The sequence below is a fragment of the Xyrauchen texanus genome, chromosome 43, assembly GCF_025860055.1.
Source record: "Xyrauchen texanus isolate HMW12.3.18 chromosome 43, RBS_HiC_50CHRs, whole genome shotgun sequence".
In the NCBI taxonomy this organism is placed as follows: Eukaryota; Metazoa; Chordata; class Actinopteri; order Cypriniformes; family Catostomidae; genus Xyrauchen; species Xyrauchen texanus.
In genome coordinates, this window is record NC_068318.1 from 25272803 (window position 1) to 25291893 (window position 19091).

At 37.9% G+C, this 19091-nt stretch overlaps 1 protein-coding gene across 1 annotated transcript; it reads left to right on the forward strand.

Annotated features, from left to right (window-relative positions):
• The first annotated feature begins 4920 nt into the window (after window positions 1-4920).
• On the forward strand, window positions 4921-19007 carry LOC127636051 (F-BAR and double SH3 domains protein 2-like). Its single transcript, XM_052116420.1, has 20 exons — window positions 4921-5069; window positions 5349-5446; window positions 5900-5945; window positions 7037-7113; window positions 8379-8523; window positions 8632-8765; window positions 9616-9670; window positions 10671-10799; window positions 10894-11016; window positions 11675-11770; window positions 13078-13194; window positions 14295-14393; window positions 14632-14787; window positions 14930-15052; window positions 15700-15783; window positions 15910-16105; window positions 16237-16469; window positions 16632-16782; window positions 18121-18170; window positions 18262-19007. The coding sequence occupies exons 1-20, from the start codon at window positions 5049-5051 to the stop codon at window positions 18343-18345; spliced, it is 2217 nt and encodes a 738-aa protein (XP_051972380.1). The 5' UTR covers window positions 4921-5048; the 3' UTR covers window positions 18346-19007.
• The last annotated feature ends 84 nt before the right edge of the window (window positions 19008-19091 follow it).

Genomic DNA, 19091 nt, shown 5'->3' on the forward strand with positions numbered 1-19091 from the left:
CTTTCCGCTTTTTCTCAAGTCTACCTCCTGTTTTTGTAAATTACTAAGTGGTTAATCTATGTGTACTCAAGCCCACACACTCACCTTAATCTCACATTTGGGAGCATTTAGAAACCTGAGAGGTACTAGATTGGTCATATTGTACGAGTTGCGATTTCTCGAAGTAGAGAAAATTCGGGAGAGATAAATAAACAATTGTACATAAATAAAATATTACGAAATGTGATCTGAAATAATGTGTATAGCAGTCATATTTCTAAAGACACTGTCAAACAGCGACACTCAGCAAATTTTTGGGTAGATCCAAATCAAAATGAATTTAAAATCTGAAGTGGTGTGTGAGTGACATGCTTTTAGCGAGCACTCGCTCTTAAAGGGGCATATCCGTGCCATCACGACCCCCATGTTGTTTACCAATTGTGGGGGTAACGTGATAAAAGTAACGCACATTACGTAATCAGATTACTTTTTGAGTAAAGACTAAAGTAACACTATTATTTATTGTAGACCATAATATCTGAGTTATATTTAAATAAAGTAGCACAATGTTTTAGTACACCTTTACTGTCCCTATATTGCAAGAAATCAGGAGTGAAAGTGTGCATACTTCGGGGAGGAGACGTAGGGCATGATTGGCATTGTTGTTCCCAGAGACTATTTAGCATAGAGAGACGAGTCACTTCTATTTAAATGAATGGGAGACATTGGAACGCCCATCCAAGAAGCTCTAGCACTCAACAGTCATTGGCTGTAGAAAGCAAGTCCCACCTTACAAGAAAAAGAGCCAATCACCTTTTAGATACAGACATCATCTGTCAATCAACTTGCTAACGTGCATTTTGTGTTTTAGTGTAATATGAGATCAACATTCGGTTGACCAGAGCAATTATAAGACTAGTCTTCCACTGGCCACAACATGATGCACAAGGTGAAATACTCGCTCAATTCACTAACTTATGCAGCCAAACTGCTCCGTGTTTGAGCTCCCTGTAACTAGGAGACTGGGATTTGAAAAGCTGACTCTGGATCAGAGGCTCCAAACAACATTCTACATTGATTGTGTATGCAGAGAAAACGTCTTAGTTTCTAAAAAGATTCAACAATTTTGTTTTATAATAAACAAGTATAAGTAGGCGCCTTTGAAGTTGTGGCATCTGTACTCACCGTGGATTAACTCAAAACAAGCATGCACTGAGATGACTTAAGTGAAAAATATTCATTTATTCATCAGACTTATTTCTTGAAAACATTAGACTAGCTTTCCCCACTGAATTTTATCCTAACTTTTGAAAAACATCTTAAATTGACTCATTGGCATTGTCGATGGGCACCGCATATGATGAAGGTTCAAGTGCTGGACTTTAGTGCTGCTTTAGGGAAGACAGTGGTTATTCTTCATTATTCATATTGCCTGCCATGTTGATGGGAAAACAAAATGCATATTCGTGTCATTTATTCTTTTTTATAAATATGAAGTGAAGACCTACTTAATAAATATCTGTTTATTTACTATGATATTTTGACATGAGTGTTGTATAGTAGCTAGCATGACCTGTAATGTCTCTTGTATGCAATGCATAGCAGAAGAGAAAGTGTCTGTGCGGAAAAAAGTAACACAAAAATAACGCTTTACTTTCCTTAAGAAGTACATTTTAATTAAGTTCCTTTTTTAAGGAGTAACCCAATATTCTAACAAGTAAAATTTATGGACTTTTAATTTTCATCTACAGATGAAATATACATGAAATATGCTTGTTGCTGTACTCAGGTATTATTTTTGAGGCAATGGAAAAATTATAATTAGAAAACAATGCATACACTTGAGTCTTTGATTTGACTTGGATTTAATAGTGTTAATATCAACTTACAAAAATAAGTATTTTGTGTTTATTTACAGTGTAGTGGTGTTGGAACCATCTTTGAGAAATTAAAATAAGAACAAAATTAAGGGTTTGGGCATTTGGACAAACACAGATGACACTTTTGTAGTGTTAACTATACAAAAAAGGAAGAAAAATTTAACTGTACAGCTTAAAAACATATATACACAGCCTTATTTATTTTAATGATCATATTTACCCATTCCATGACCTCAGTAAAAGTATACAGGGTGTTAAATATTTATAGTCAACAAGCTAAGCTCTAAATGTAATTTATCTACTTGTCATCCTCCTCTTCTTCCTCGTCAACATCCTCATCGTCATCTTTATGATTAACCTCGTCTGGCTTGGCAGAGGCTTTAGCTGCACCACCTCCCACTTCCACTCCCACGATGTCCTGTAAGAACACGTTTGGATCATTAAAGGGATAATTTGACCCAAACCCAAAAATAAAAATTCTCTCATGATACCTCCTGGTATCCCAGATATGTTTGACTTTCTTCTGCACAACACAAATTAAGATTTTTAGAAGAATATTTCAGCTCTGTAAATCCTCTCAATGCATGTGAATCCACAATCTGCATAAAGGGAGCATAAAAGTAATCCATATGACTCCAGTGGTTAAATCCACATGTTCAGACATGATATGATAGGTGTGGGTGAGAAAAAAAATTATAATAAATTGAGTATTTTTTTGTCATAACTTCTCCTTGCCCAGTTCGGGGCAATAAGCATGACAAATGTGAATCACCAAAACAGGAGAAAGTTAAAGTTAAGGAAAAAGGACTTAAATATAGATCTGTTTCTTACCCACACCTATCATATCACTTCAGAAGATATTAAATTAACCACCAGAGTCAGAGTACATTTATGATGCCCTCATATGGATATTGGAGCTTTCATTTTAAGGACCTACAGAGCTGAGATATTCTTATAAAAATCTTCGTTTGTGTTCTGCAGAAGTCAGACATCTAGGATGGCATAAGAGTGAGTAAATAATGAGAGAACCCTTTAAGCACGTTTCTTTATATAATAATATATCTGTTGACCATTTTGGGGGCAATAAAGAAGTATGAAGCTGATTGGGAGTAGTATCGTTTATTACCTTCTCGTTCTCCTTCAGCTTGGCTGCCTTCTCAATTGGCTGCTTCTCTTCGGCTGATACTGCGCGCCTACGCAGCCCCATTCGCAGCAGGGTGCGATGCACTGTGTGTTGTGACACATTCTTTCCGTACCCATCATTAAATATTTCTGTGACTTGAGCCACAGTACACCTTCTGTCGGTTGGGACAAGAAGGGATAGCATCTGTTGCCCTTGCTCATCGATAAGCCTTGGGCGCCCAACACCCTGTCGCCGGTTTGTGGTTTGTCCCTTCTCGGACCACTGTCGGTGAATATTCACCACCGCTGAACGGGAGCACCCCACAAGCCTTGCCGTTTCAGAGATGCTCGTATCCAGTCGTCTGGCCATAACAATTTGGCCCTTATCAAAATCACTCAGGTCTTTACTCTTGCCCATTTCGCCTGCATTCAACACGTTGACCACGAGAACTACTTCTTCTTCTACGGTGGGTCTACTGGCGGGTCGCGAACCAACTGAATAGGTGCATACCGCCACCTACTGTAATTGAGTGCGAAGAGAACGTGAAATCCTGTGTTTAATGTATATCCTTAGGTCCTATGTTTGAGACTGCTGAACCTATTGAATTGCATTACTGTTTATATTATCGTTCCTGCTTCTGGACCATTATTTAAGATGCTGGATATTTTAAATTCATGACATCCTTATACATTTCGTCATTTCGGTTCTGCTGAAGAAGGAAAGTCATAAACATCTTGGATAGCTTAAGGACATAGTTCACCCAAAAATGTAAATGTTCTCATTATTTACTCACCCTCATGAAATCACAGATGCGTATGAATTTCTTTCTTCTGCAGAACACAAAATAAGATTTTTAGAAGAATATCTCAGCTCTGTAGGTCCACATTACAAGTAAATAATACAATATAAGTAAATGGGTGCCAAAATTTTGAAGCTCCAAAAACCACATAAAGGCAGTATAAAAGTAACCCATATGACTCCAGTGGTTAAATCCATATTTTCTGAAGCAATATGAAAGGTGTGGGTGAGAAACAGATGTACATTTTTGATAGAAATTCTTCTTCCTGCCCAGTAGGGGGTGACATGCATGGATAATGTGAATCACCAAAAGCACAAGAAGAAGAATGTGAACGTTAAAGTAGAGGCAGACTGAGCAGGGAGGAGAATTGTTAGTAAAATTTGACTTAAATATTTATCTGTTTCTCACCCACACCTATCAAACCACTTCTGGATACATTAATTTATCCACTGGAGTCATATAGATTATTTTATGCTGACTTCTGTGATTTTTAAAGCTTCAAATTATTACCATCCATTCACGTGCGTTGTATGAACCAAAAGAGCTGAAACATTCTTCTAAAAAAATCTTAATTTGAATCTGCTGAAGAAAAAAGTCATACACATCTGGGATGGCATAAGGGTGAATATAAATATATCACCAGGAACAAATGTTCTTCTGCCCCTTCATCTTCCTCTTCCCCTCTGCCTGTCTGCTGTCCATCTCTCCAAACATTGATTGAATACATTTTTCAAAGCACGTAATCACCTGTGGACATTTTAATTATTCTGACTGGAATTCTGAGAGGTGTATGAACAATTTTGCTACTGAGTTCAGAAATGTGAGCTCAGGCTTCGATGCTTTGAGTGAGCAATTTTAAGTTTTTGTGCTTTCTGAATGAGAACATGGTTAAACCTGTGAAAAACAAGGGCATATTTGTATAGAGTTTCCAGACATTTGTAAACAACCTGGAACATTTGTGAAAACAGATGAACTGTGTTTGTTGTTTTGAGTTCCGAGAGAAAAACTGTAATTGTGTTTCATTGCTTGGCCACTAGAGGACGCTGTTCTGCTATAATCCGCTCCACTGAATTTCTCACGACTCATAAATAAAAAGTTCCGTTTATGTGTTTTTGCTGCTGGCGGAAGGTCTGGAGGTATTTCAACCTTCAGAGTTCAGTTGTCCTTTTTCCTAAAGAGTATTCCGCACTAAACTTCTCCGTTCCACCGATATGTTTGGGTTTTGCGGGTGAATTTACAGTTTCCTCCTGTTTATTAACATCTAAACATGCAACCTCCCCCAAGAAAGGTGAGTCAACCTGATCTTTATTTGACAATCTCTTTTTGTTACGATTCTCTCTGCCCATGTCAGTGTCTGTCTGTCTGTCTGTCTATCTGTCTGTCTGTCTGTCTGTCTGTCTATCTGTCTGTCTGTCTGTCTATCTGTCTGTCTGTCTGTCTCCGGCCGTCCGTCTGTCATAGATAGATAGATAGATAGATAGATAGATAGATAGATTTATCTTTCAGGTTTAAGTGATGTGGGTTAGAGTGGATTTTGCAGAGGTCATGTTTTTTGTGTGTGTTGCAGGTTAAAGTCACACAAGAGGTGAAACACACTCATACAGAGCAGCTGAACCGACTACAGCTCAAACACCAGACAGACTGGGACTTTCTGGAAGATCTGAGGTACACATGACTGCTTAAGTTTATTAGTCTTTTTACTCTTTTCAGCATTTCTTTTTAAACAACCTGGGGAGAAAGAACGCCATAATCTGTATTATTTGATATTATTATATGATATTTGATATATATATATGCAGAACTGCTTTGTGCATATTCTGTGACCATATGTGTGAGCCTGAATGTGTGCATAAACACACTTAATACAAATACTCAATATAAATCAATGTATATACTGTACAAATGCTTGCCCACACAGACATGACGGCCAAACTGTGTACTCTATACTGCTTAAAATCTGCACCTGTGGCTGAATCTCAGTGTCTAATATAATGCAGTTTCAATTTATGTAAAGGTTAATTTATGTGAGTATAACTGTGCACTGTGTGTGTGTGTGTGTGTGTGTGTGTGTGTGTGTGTGTGTGTGTGTGTGTGTGTGTGTGTCTATGTCTCATCCAGGGCATACAGCCAGAAGAAATCACTAATAGAGAAAGATTACTCACAGGTAAGTTGTTCCCTCTGTTCAATGATGCATTTGTATATCTGTTTATGTGATTTGACAGTATGTTTATTTTTTGAGGACATGGGGATTTCTGTTCTGTGAGATGAATATAAGCTAATAGAAAGTCAGACAGGCTTGGAACAACAAGAGGGTGAGTAATTGATTTTTGGGCAGACTTTCCCTTTAATCTAGCACAATAAAAATCAAATCACATAAACAGATATACAAATGCATCATTGATAAAGAGTTTATATATTTACAGTCTTTTTCGTGATTGTAAAAAGATCTGAGTGATCACTTGGCAAGAGGAGAGTCCAGCTGTCTGAATGGCATTCAGTCTCTGTGTGTGTGTGTGTGTGTGTGTGTGTGTGTGTGTGTGTGAGAGAGAGAGAGAGAGAGAAAGAAAGAAAGAAAGATTATTTGTTGGATCTTAAGTTTGTGCACCTGCAGGGCTGCTGCGTAATGATTGGCTCGTGAAGAGAAGATCTTCCTCAGGGTTATTGAGTCAATCAGGCAACTCATCTTCTTTGACAATGCCAGCTTGTGGTCTGTGAGACAGGAAATGTATCAGTAAACGCTGTCCTGTGTTGATGCTGGTCATTGTCTGTCCATTTAGAAATTTCTGGTGTCTTTTTTAGACATGTAATTGTCTGTTTAATAATATGTATAATGGCACTGGACACAGTGGCAATGAAAATATTTGACCAGGAAGAGGTAAAGGTACCAGATAGTAAATTTGCCTTTCAAATAGTAAACTTTTTTTCAGTGTGAGACTTTTGTTGATTGGATATTTTGCTAAAATGTTTTGCATGACATTTCGGGATCTGTCAACTAATATTTGCTAATTTTTTTGTGGGACTTGATCTAGAAGTTTTTTTTTTTTTTTTGTACAAGCAATCAGTTGTGTACTCAAAATTCTATGTTTGCACTAATTTTGAATGATAGAATAAATAGTTTGTTTTCTTCTCTCACAATTAGGTTTTTATATTTCTTTTAGGTCATTTTTATTCACATATTCTGAATCAAATCTCTGTTTAATGTCAAATCAAATTGTTTGAGGTATGTTGACTTACCTCTTATTTCCTTGTTTGTAGGCTCTGCATAAGCTTGCCTCTCAGTATTTGAAGCGGGAGTGGTCAGGGGCCCCTTCAGAAGATCTGCGAGACTCCAGGTAAAAGCAGAGATCAGGTTTAGAACATGCCTAGAGACATCAGGTACAAGCAGAGATTAGGTTTTGAACCGATTTAGAGATATTCCAGGATTAGGGGTCAGGTTAAGAGGTCATTGGATTCAAAAACTTCAGGAAAGAGCAGAGTTGAGGTTTAGACCTAGTCTAAAGATGTCAGGTACGAGGAGAAATGAGGTTTAGACTGTGTCTAAGGACTCAAGGATGGAAAATATTTTAGGTTTAGACAGGGTGTAAAGACTTCAGGAAAGAGGAGAGATGAGGTCTAAATCAGGTTTAAAGACTCCAGAAAAGAATATAAATTAGGATTAGAGCAGGACTAAAGATTAGGTTTGGAACATTTTAAAAGTTACTTCAGGATAAGAGGTCAGTTTTTGAGATCAGTTACTCCAGGAAATATCAGGTTTGAATATTAGACAGGGTCTAGAGACTTTAGGGATGATGAGGTTTAGACTATCGATGTCAGGAAAGAGGAGAAATTTGGTTTAGACTTGGTCTAAGGACTCTAGGACAGAGCAGATTTAAGGTTTTTACTGAGTCTATTGATGTCATGAAAGAGGAGAGATGAGGTTTAGACTGGGTCTAAGGTCTCTGGGACAGAGCAGATTTAAGGTTTAAACCAAGGCTAAAGATGCCAGAAAAAAGGAGATATGAGGTTTAGTCTGGATCTAAGGACTCTATGAAAGAGCAGACTTAAGGTTTAGACCTAGTCTAAGGACACCAGGAAAGAGGAGAGATGAGATTTAAACTGGGTGTAAGGATTCTGGGAAAGAGCAGATTTAAGGTTTAAACCAAGTTCAATTGATGTTCAGAAAGAGCAATTATGAGGTTTAGACTGGGTTTAAGGACTCTGGGTGGGAAAAAGCTGATTTAAGGATTAGACCAAGTCCAGGAAATATCAGGTTTGAGTATTAGACAGGGTCTAGAGACTTTAGGAAGGATGAGGTTTAGACTATCGATGTCTGGAAAAAGGAGAGATGATGTTTAGAACAGATCTAGAGACTCAGTAACTCCAGGAGAGGTCATAAAGTAGGTTTAGAGCAGGACTAAAAGAAAGGTTTAGAATAGGTTTAAAGACTTCTGGTAGGAGCAAATATGAAGTTTAGAATAGGTTGAGAAACTGTAGGTGAGAGCAAAGAGCAAGAGTAATGGCCCCAGGGAAAAGGAGGGTTTGTATTAGTCTGATTATCGGTTGAGTTTTCCTCATGTGATTAACAGCCATGAAAAGAAGAGTATGTCTGTGTGTACAGAAAGGTTTGGGGCATATGGAGGTCCTACTTGAAGGGTGTGATGAAAGTGAGCCAGTCTCGTGTCAATGGATGTGAGCACTACAGAAGCCAGATCTCAGAACCCATTAAGACTCTCAGAGTGCAGAAAGACCTGCAGCTGAAGAGGGTAAACAGATCGCATATCAAAACATTCCCTGTACTTAAGCTGGAGGGCAAGGCAACATTTTTGATTGTACATGACAGTGTTTATTTATCTGTCTTCTCTCACTGTCAGTGCTGTGAACAGCTGGCGAGAGCTCAAGCCGATCTGCAGGTCACAATCAGAGACCTGACGAAGACCAGAAAGACCTACCTGGAGGCGGAACAGACAGCACAGACTGTGAAAGAGAAAGCTGATATGGATGCCAAGTATGTTCACTGAAGCATTCACTAACCTATCACATGTAAACAAAGACACATCAACTGCCCCGGAATTCAACATGCAGAAGTTTATAGTGTATTGTTCCGTTTTAAAATGTAATGTTGATGTTTTACATAAAGATTTTCATTTAGATTCATATGCATTGGGATGATTCTCATGAGACCTGTCAAGAAAATGTCTTGGCCATATGTAAACCCAAATCAATAAAAAAAAATGAAAGTATATTTTGCATAAAGAAAATAAAGCCTATATTTAGGACCATTGAGCTATTTTGCATTGTGAAATTGTTTTCAGGATACTTAAAGACACTGTACCCTCCTTTTTACTCATTACCTATTCCCATAGTTTTCATTGATGATTCTCATTACCGTGACAGTACTTTTTTTTTTTTTTAACTGTTTTTATTACATTAAAATCAGTTAACATAAAAGGCAGTACCCATGGAAGTACTACTATGATGTATAAATACTTTACAGTTTAAATAATATATCACAATGCGGTAAATGAGAATATTATAACGACCATCTTTTTGCATTGTGCTTTTGAGAATTTGGGGATAAGTTTGTGTAACTGTCATTAAAATAATGTCATAATGTAAAACATCTTATTGGCCCTAATTGTGAGTTTCATTGATTATATGCAAAATAATATCCCTTATCTTATCTTATCTCTGTTTATTTGGATTTTGTATTAAAATAGGACCAGGATATTGTCTTCACAAGTTTCATGAGAATCAACCATTGTTGCTCCATCATTCTCTGTGTGATCTTCACACTTATTTTTGTACTTATCCTCTTATCCATCTTCTCTTCATCCTGTTGGCGTATGCAACCCAAGGTCAAAACTCAGCCTGTTTCAGTCTCGCTCCAGTTTAAAGCGAGCAAGTGTGAAGGTAAGAGAGAAAAGATGACTTTAAAAGGAGCATATGTCTAATACCATTCGTTTAAGACCAAGACTAGGACTAGGCACAAAAAATACCCAGACTATGCTGCTTAAGCCCCAGATGCTGACCAAGACCTAAACCAAGACCTGGACCTGTTATACACTCACTTTTTTGTTAAAAAACAACAAAATGTTATTAATGAGAGAGTACAACAAAAATCCATCTTCCAAACCATGTAAGATATTTCATTGATATGGTTTATGTATAGTTGTGTAATTGAAATTAAATTGTGTAGTGAAATACAATAATTAGACATAATCGGTGCAGAACATTTCACTTGCTATCACACGTGTATATTATTTTTTATAACGGCAATCATTTATATAAATAAATCCTTTAGTCCTGGGCTTGCCAAGGACATGTGAGTCTTGAAATGATGCTGACCATTGTATGGTTACAATGACAATATATAAATGAGTTACTACCGTGGTCTATTTGGCCAGAATATCCTGCAGTTATAAAAACTTTAAAACGTTTGACCTTATCAGACTAGCAATCATTATGTCTAATGTTAATGAACATTGCCTAACTTTTATAATGTAATTTATTTCAAAAGGTACATGCAGTTTTATTTTTAACTGCTAGAGGGCCAAAAGTTACATAGTGTAGCTTTAAAATAAATAAGAAAATGCTGAATTTATTACAGCATAATGTCGCTTGCCAATGCAGTTTTCAGAGTCATGGTTTGAAATATATTGCACCAATTAGTCATCCAGGTACTTATCACATTTATTTCCCTGGATGTAGACTGTGTTCTTGTCTGAGACCATATGCCGAGACCCAAATCTAGACCAAGACTTTTTAAACCCGGACCAAGGCCACCCTCTTGTGATCTCAAAAAGTCTGAAGACCAAGACCACAAGATCAAGACTCTAACTCTCTCTGATATCTACTAATAAATATTGGTGTCTAAATGAACACATATGTACATGTTTCCTGTGGATTTCAGCTAAAAGCCAAGAAGAATGAATGGAAGTCCAAAGCCACTCAAGCAAGGAATGATTATCTGCTCACACTGGCAGCAGCTAATGCTCATCTGGACCGTTACTATGAGACAGATCTGATCAACTCCATCAAGGTGAGACTGTTTTGACTATTAAGTTTTGTTATACTTTTCAGTTAGAAACCAAAATCTTTGAAAAATAAAATAAGTGCTCTCTTTCGGAGTCCAGGTTCTAGACGGCAGTTTCTACGATCATGTACAGAGTTTTCTGATCTCACTGTGTCAGACGGAGCTCGAGACGTCACAAAGCATTCAGGACACTTTCCAGTGCTTGCTGGAGACGTCCAGTGGGGTGAGTTACACACATACTCTTGAGTTTACACTGCTATGGAAAAACACACATGAGCCACAGTGGCTGAGTGTAGAGCAGGTAATATAATCTGCCACTGGAGGGTTATTGGATCAAATCCCTGCTCAAGCAGTTAATACTGAGCTTAAAGAGAACTTTTACCTACTCTGGAGAGTCTGAAACTGTTCCTAGGAATGAGATCTTCACCTTATGTTAGATGGTCTAAGTTGGTTGTAACTGGAAAAAAACTCAAGACTGTTGAAATTAGCAATGCAAAATTGCAGTTTGTTATTATAAATGTTTAAAACAGAAAAGAGCCAGTTTAGTTTCAAAAGTAACAAACTGGGTCTTTAGTATGTGTTGTCACCATCAGTAAATGTTTAGGTCTGTTTGTGGATCTGTGTAATTTGATGATTTTCACAGTGTTTCCATTCAGTTAATGGGACTATGTCTCAGGTTTAATATCTCTGCTACAGAGTCAGGTTACCACACACATGCACACACTCACAAATTACTATTCATGAATTACCTGATCTTGTGGTCTACCATTCCTCCAGGTGACAGGTTATTGTATTGGTTGTGCTTTAGTCACAATTAAATTTGACATTAGATTACATTAAATTAACTGTCCTTGTGCATTTTCTGTGTTGGCCCTCTGTAGGTGACACAGGATATTTACCAGCAGATTTTCATTCTGGAGAACCCGGTGTTTCAGAAAGCCACTCCCTTCCAGTACCAGCCCTGTGAACATGATTCAGTAAGTTGCATCCAAACAGAAGAACCTACGAAAGGGTTGCGCAGAAAAAGAGAGATGCACCTCTGCCATCTCTAACAAACACTAAGAACTCCTCACTTTGCATGGCATGCTTATAGACAGGAGAATATGAACTGATCGGGCATTTATTGTGGATTATTTATTAAGTTCACAGGATAGCATAATCATTCATTTCTCTGGTTGGGACAGTATGTTTGTTAACCAATGGAAAACGGGGAATGTTTGGGAAACTTGTTTGAAAACGGTCATTATTTTTGCTGAAATTGAGCCAAAATTATACACTTCACCTTTTAAAGATGATTATTCTCTCATTTGTCCATTTTAGAGTGAAATCAGTCTTAAAAAGAGGAAAATTGTTCTCAGATTTTAATATCAGATTTAATATGGATTCATTGACCATGCAACAGTGCCTCCTGCTGCCCACATTTCTCCTTGCACTCCTTGCGCTGTCACAGTGGTTCATTTGTTTGCTACCCCTCTTTTTGTTTTTGTCTCGTCAAACAAGCGTTAGTCTGTTCCTAACGAAAACATTATGGATGCAGCCCTCTGCTCTGATGGGGCGGAAGGACGGGGGTAAACTGGGCGTCAGTGCAGTCAGGAAGCAGGGCGCCCTATAAATAGAAAGCATTGAGAAGTGAACCTGCCCACACCACTCGCAAACACCTCCCATTCCCTCATCCCTTAATATCTAAAGCTTTGAAAAGACTAAATAGTGTATCTTTATTTAGAAACATTTAGAGTATTTTATCTTGATTTAACAATTATAATACAAACCATGGCAAACTCTGAATGCAGAATGCTAAAAGGTGAATTTAATTTGTAATATTTGTTCATTTTTAATGACTACATATGTGTTTTCCCACTCTCAGATGGATCCATTGAGACGATGTGGTACTTAAGTTATAGAGTCATACTGTATGTATTTCACTAAAACCCTTTCCTCCAGCAACAGTCAAAACATTCAGTGTTTGGAGAACAGTAGCTGTTCTGTAAACCTGAATCTCAATGCAGCATTCTTCAAGAGCTTAAAGCACTTTAAAAATATTTTGTCTGTTAATATTTACTGACATAATATTTTAAGAGTCCTGTTTTTTCAAGGTTTCTGATTTTGTGAGATTAATGTTGTTCCTGTTTTTTTTACATGCTGTTACATTTATTTACACATTTGGACTGAGAGGTGATCAAAAGCTGTAGCAGAAGGAACTAAAGGTAGTTTCATGTGTAGAAAAAAGGATCTGTGGGTGGTGTGTTAGTCAACGTTGGTCTCTCTCTGTCTCTCTCTCTCTCAGGTCAATGAGCTACTGAAAGACAGTGGCACAGCTGAAGAACACAGTCTGAATAAGGAAGCACGGAAATGGGCCACACGCGTGGCCAAAGAGCACAAGAACATTATCCTCACACAAAGGGTAGGAGAGAGCATTTACTGCGAATGTATTATATTAATATAATATATTATAATTACAATTCACCCAAAAATGAAAAAATTCTGTCATCTACTCACTCTCATGCCATCCCAGATGTGAATGACGACTTCTGCTGAACACAAATGAAGATTTTTAGGAAACTGTCTTAGCTGTAGAATGGTGACCAAAACTTTGAATCTCCTAAAAGCACATAAAGGCATAATTAAAGTAATCCATAGGACTCCAGTGGTTTAATCCATGTTTTCTGAAGTGATATGATAGGTGTGGGTGAGAAACAGATCAATATTACGTTATTTTTTACTATAAATTCTCCTCCCTGCCAGTAGGTGGCGATATGTCTGAAGAATGTGAATCAACATAAACAAAAGAAGAACGTGAAAGTGGATATTTCAAGTGAAAATATATTAAATATTGATCTGTTTCTCACCCACACCTATCATATCATATCTGAAAACATGGATTTAACCACTGAAGACGTATAGATTACTTTTATGCTTCCTTTATATGTTTTTTGGACCTTCAAAGTTCTGGCCACTCTTCACGTGCTTTGAATGGATGTACAGAGATGGGATACTCTTATTTTTACTACTAAAAGTCTTTGTTTGTGTTCAGCAGAAGAAAGAAAGTCATAGACATCTGGGATGGCATGAGGGTGAGTAAATGATGAGAGGATTTATTTTGGGGGGGGGGGGGTGAACTTTCCCTTTACACTGTATTTATTTGGAATGTATTGTTCCACGAGGCCACAGACAACACAGGTCTTCTGATATTCGATACAACAGTTTTGAGTGTAATATTGCTTTTATACAGTTTTATAACAGTTCTATTAAGTTAATATTGAGCAGCTAATGCTTCAGACACAATATGGGCAGCTAATTGATTACTTTTGCGCCGCCAATGAAAATAGTTAATAAGAAGCCAAATTAGGATCAAGCATTGCAAACCCAAATAGGTGAACTGATACAAACAGTGTAATGTTCTAAGGTTGTGTATCAGATTCAGTAGTCTTGGAATGCTGTTTTTATGAACAGATAGGTAGACCACATCTAACGTTTGTGTAATGTTGTGCGATTGGTTTCTAGATGCTGTCGGAGTATGAAGAGTCACATCAACGAGACCAGAACAACAACGAGCTGGAACTGAAAATGGACGATGCGAGAGAATGCATTCGTAAATCAGAGGTAAAGATTACAGTTCTGGATTAGAGGCATCACACGCTCTCTGCTGGTCTGACGATGTCCACTACCTGTGTTATAGAAAAAGGTGGCATATTTAGTCACAGGTATGTGTCAAAATTTGACTAAATAATAGCTTTTACTGTTTCAAGTATTGCTAAAATAGTTGCATGCCCAGTATATTCAGAAAAGACGAGATGTGTTGCTATAGGACAGGATGTTGATGAGTTCACTCGTATTGTAGACACTAAAAGTGATGGCAGATGCTCGTCTGAACCTGCTCAGAGATGTTGGTGTGGCTGTAGAGGTCTGGCTGGAAAGCGCAATGAACCAAGTGATGGAGGAACTAGAGAACGAGAGATGGGCCACCCTTAACAATACACATGATGCTTCCTTCTCTGTACGTCTAAACTAACTTTCATACTCGAAGCCAGATTTACTCCATTGTTGTATTTGTTACTTATTTATGAGTTGACAATGACTGTGATCCTGCCAAATACAATTGTATTTCAGGAGCAATTTTTATGTGTTTATGTCTAAAGCATGCTGTAGATTTTGACCGAGATGAGGATGAGGACACGGAGACACTAGATGATAGCAGTTCCAGCCCCTCCAGCACTCACAGGAACTACCCCGTCACCTGCTCTGTGCTCTACACTTATCAGGTAAAGCTATCTATATATATATATATATATATATATATATATATATATATATATATATTTTGGTAAAAATAATTTTGTTATTGTTTAGCAAGGTGTAATGACTAAGTTCAGGGTGGGTGGGGTGGTGAGTCGTTGCCCACTCTGGTTGCCAAATCCTGTATAAAATACTGGCCCGGACTTTTTTACCCTCTGTTTACTGTTCATCCATTGTTTTCATCATCATTACCCTGTTTGATTATAGTGCGAGAGGTCTTAAAGGAATAGTTCACCCAAAAATGAAAATTCTCGTCATTTAATCACCATCCATCCATCCCAGACAATGCTTTAACCACAGGTGATAGGTGTGGGTTAGAAACAGATCATTATTTAAGTCCTATCTTACTATAAACCTCCGCCTTCACTTTCACATTCTTATTGTTTTGTTTTTGACAATTTGTATTCTTCGTGCATATCGCCACCTACTGGGCAGGAAGGAGAAGTAAAAAGGTTAAGCTGAACTGGTAAGCAGAAGGTCGCTGGTTCGATCCCCACAGCCACCACCATTGTGTCCTTGAGCAAGACACTTAACTCCAGGTTGCTCCGGGGGGATTGTCCCTGTAATAAATGCACTGTAAGTCGCACCTTCGCCCTTTCTTTACTTCCAACAGGCATCCCAGCCTGATGAGCTCACAATCCAGGAACAGGAGATACTGGAGCTTATTGATGATGGGGACATGGAGGACTGGGTTAAGGTAAACATAACCCAGTACACACACACACACACACACACACACACACACAAACACACACACACACACACAGCTATGTGCCACTTTAAATGTTAATTTGGCATTTATCATTAAGTTTCTGTTTTTCAGGCTAGGAATAGAGCAGGGCAGGTGGGATATGTGCCGGAGAAATACCTGCAGCTCCCAACATCCAGCTCCCTACTGAGCATGCTCCAGTCTCTCTCCAGCCCGGACGCCCAGTCACACACCTCCAGCACCTCTGTAGAACATGAGCCAGAAATTGAGACACTAACCACCCAGAGCAGCCCGAACTGTCATGCCATTAGTGAGACCACTAGCACACACAATCTATTTAATGATGAATGAAAGATAGATTGGTCATTTTGAATTTTTTTTCACAGCAGTGCAACACACAAATGCAGTGTGCCTAAAATAGTTCCTTCCTCTCCTGCACAGCTATAAACTTAGCCAGGGCTCTTTATGGCTATGAGGCTCAGACAGAGGACGAGTTATCCTTCCCAGAGGGAGCTGTGATTCGAATCCTCAGCAAACACAACCAGGAAGATGATGGCTTCTGGGAGGGCGAGTTCAATGGTGCAGTGGGCGTTTTTCCTGCAGTGTTAGTGGAGGATCTGTATGGACCAGAGGGACCACAAGCACCACAAGCACATATGAGCATGAACGTGCAGGTTTACATACACACAAATCTCCGTGTAAAATATGTTTAATTCATATATATATATATATATATATATATATATATATATATATATATATATATATAAGAATCAATTGTTAAAGATTTGATTTAATTTTTTATGATCACTGTATCACCCGCTTTTTACCAGCAGGTGTCTCCATCAGTTCAGGATTATCCACCCTGTCCTGTGAACCAGTTTAAATTCTGTAGCAGCCTGGTGACCCACTCACTGACCCCCCTAACCAGAAAACACACTTTAAATGGCTACCAAACCCCAGAACCTCCCAATGTCTCAAACCACAGTAAGACTTACAACACTATGGCAGACCCTACAGGGTGACTGTAAACCCTGCAGTAAACCCTGCTCTATGACTGTCAACATAAAAGTAACCCTACCAAATTTAATTAAACTCTACAGTAAACCCTACAGATAATAGCAAACCCAGTGTATGACTGTAAACCCTATCAAATTACAGTACACCCTTGTGTATGACTATAAACTTTACAGTAAAACCTTCAGCTGTACAGTAAACCCTACAAGTAACAATAAAACCCTGTGTATGACTGTAAACCATACAGTAAACCCTAAAAATAACAGTAAAACCTACTGTATGATTGAACCCCTACAGTAAACCCTTCAGCTTTACAGTAAACCCTACCAAATTACAGTAAACTCTACACTAAACCCTACAAATAACAGAAAACCCTGTTTATGACCGTAAACCGTATAGTAAGCCTTGTAGCATTATAGTAAACCCTACCAAATTACAGTAAACTCAACAGCAAACCCTGTATATGACTGTAAACCCTCAAATAAACAGTAAACCCTTATAAATGAAAATGCTACAGGATGAATTGCAAATTTGCAGTAATCCTGACAATTTCTGCAGAACGATTTGTTCTATTTGACATTTCATGTCATCAAACTTCAGAGGTTTGCAGTTAATTTTACTGTTTTTGTGTCTTTTGACCTAATTTCCCATGATGATGTGTAAAGTGTTCAGTGTTGTCAGATTTCAGATTTCTATATTATCAGTGATTTTCAAAAGCTGCTAAGAACATCTTCAGAAGCAAAAACATTTCTTATGAATTTATCTTGTAAATTTTGCACACCCTAAAATGTTGTCTTTGCTAAATCGGAGTATGAGTGGCAGAGTATGCCAGTAAATGCTGTTAGAAAAAAATAAAAAAATAAAAAAAAAAGCTTTTGTGTTTTTCCGTAACTGTAGAAGGAAGATATTTTTATAGTATGTGCAGTTTCAGTCCTACCCTAAAGTCACAAACTCATAGCAAGATGTGCATTTAGACGCCTGCTCCTATGCAGATGCACACAGTTCAAACACTTGTGGGGTTTAGCTTGAGAGTATGTAGAATGCAACAGACCAGAATGAACTGTAAACTTCAGCCCTCTCAAACCAGTTTACTGTTGTTTTCACTGTATTAAAAACTTTTAAAAACCCATCTAGAGATACTTGCCTTCTGTTTTATTTGTTGCACTGCATCTAGCTTTTTTGTAGCACAAGAACGTGTTCGCTCTGAACGGCTCTTTAAGCATTCTGCAGATGTTTGAGAGCTAGAGACAGGACAGAATCACATTACCAAGTCTAACCAGGGGTTTCCATCTGTTGTGTCCTCCACAGGCCAAGCACACACCCCATCATCCAGATCCCCAGCAGGCACCATAAGACCTGTAAGGCCACTCTGCCCTTAAAGCTTAACACTACATGCCAATGTGGTCCAGTTACTTGTAAGATCTTATGTATGTTTGTTGTCTTCTGCAGATACGAGCTGCCCCTCCTCCACCAAAACAGCAGGCACAAGGTCAAGTGCAGAAGAGAGAAGAGGTGGAAATTACACTGGTGTGAGCACCACCCTAGAGGCAGATTTTGTTGGATTGACGCAGCCAGACATGGATCCATACACTAGATCCTGTTAAAACACAGATCATATCTGCAAAATAGACTTGGTGCATGTTGGACTTTGTGGAATAAATATGGTTTCGTACCTTCTGCTCAGTTTTTTAGGGCAATTCAAAAAAAATGGAACAAATTAATTACTGTTCACTATCTGTGGAATGCGTGTACAAAACCTGCCTCACAAAGAGCAGAATAAGACTTGAAAGGGAAAAGTGGCAATTTCAGTATGATTTTTAGACTTGTGAATTTGTATATATGATTATATATACTTATCATAAATGCTCTAATTTTAAGAATTAATTGTAGGGCCAACAAGTTTAGATGCATATTACAGTTTTAGCTTACCTGTAACTTTCTCTATGGTCTGGATTTTAGTTGCCGAGTCAGTCTAATATGTCAGATGTTGACCAAGACATTATTTGAATGAATATTCAAATGTTTTTAGCCATTTTAAATGTCAGGAGACTACACTCAACTTTAGATTTAGTTTTTGTTAACAGTATTTTGTTCTAGGTAAATGTACTCGTTTTCTTTTTGTGGTATCTGCTGTAATGTAATCTTAAATGTCACATGTGTAATTTCTTTAAAGTTGAAATACATTCTCCTGTCCCAGTTTATTATGCTGCAACAACTTGGTAAGTTAGCCATATTGTATGTTGTTGTTTTTCTTTTTTTGAGCAGCCCATTTATGCATT

What these genes read in the sequence shown, in the direction of transcription:
- LOC127636051 (XM_052116420.1), top strand. Translation starts at nt 5,049, where the DNA reads ATGCAACCTCCCCCAAGAAAG. An exon ending in GACTTTCTGGAAGATCTGAG is followed by an intron (nt 5,447 to 5,899) that starts GTACACATGACT and finishes TGTCTCATCCAG; the next exon opens with GGCATACAGCCAGAAGAAAT. An exon ending in ATCTGATCAACTCCATCAAG is followed by an intron (nt 10,800 to 10,893) that starts GTGAGACTGTTT and finishes TTCGGAGTCCAG; the next exon opens with GTTCTAGACGGCAGTTTCTA.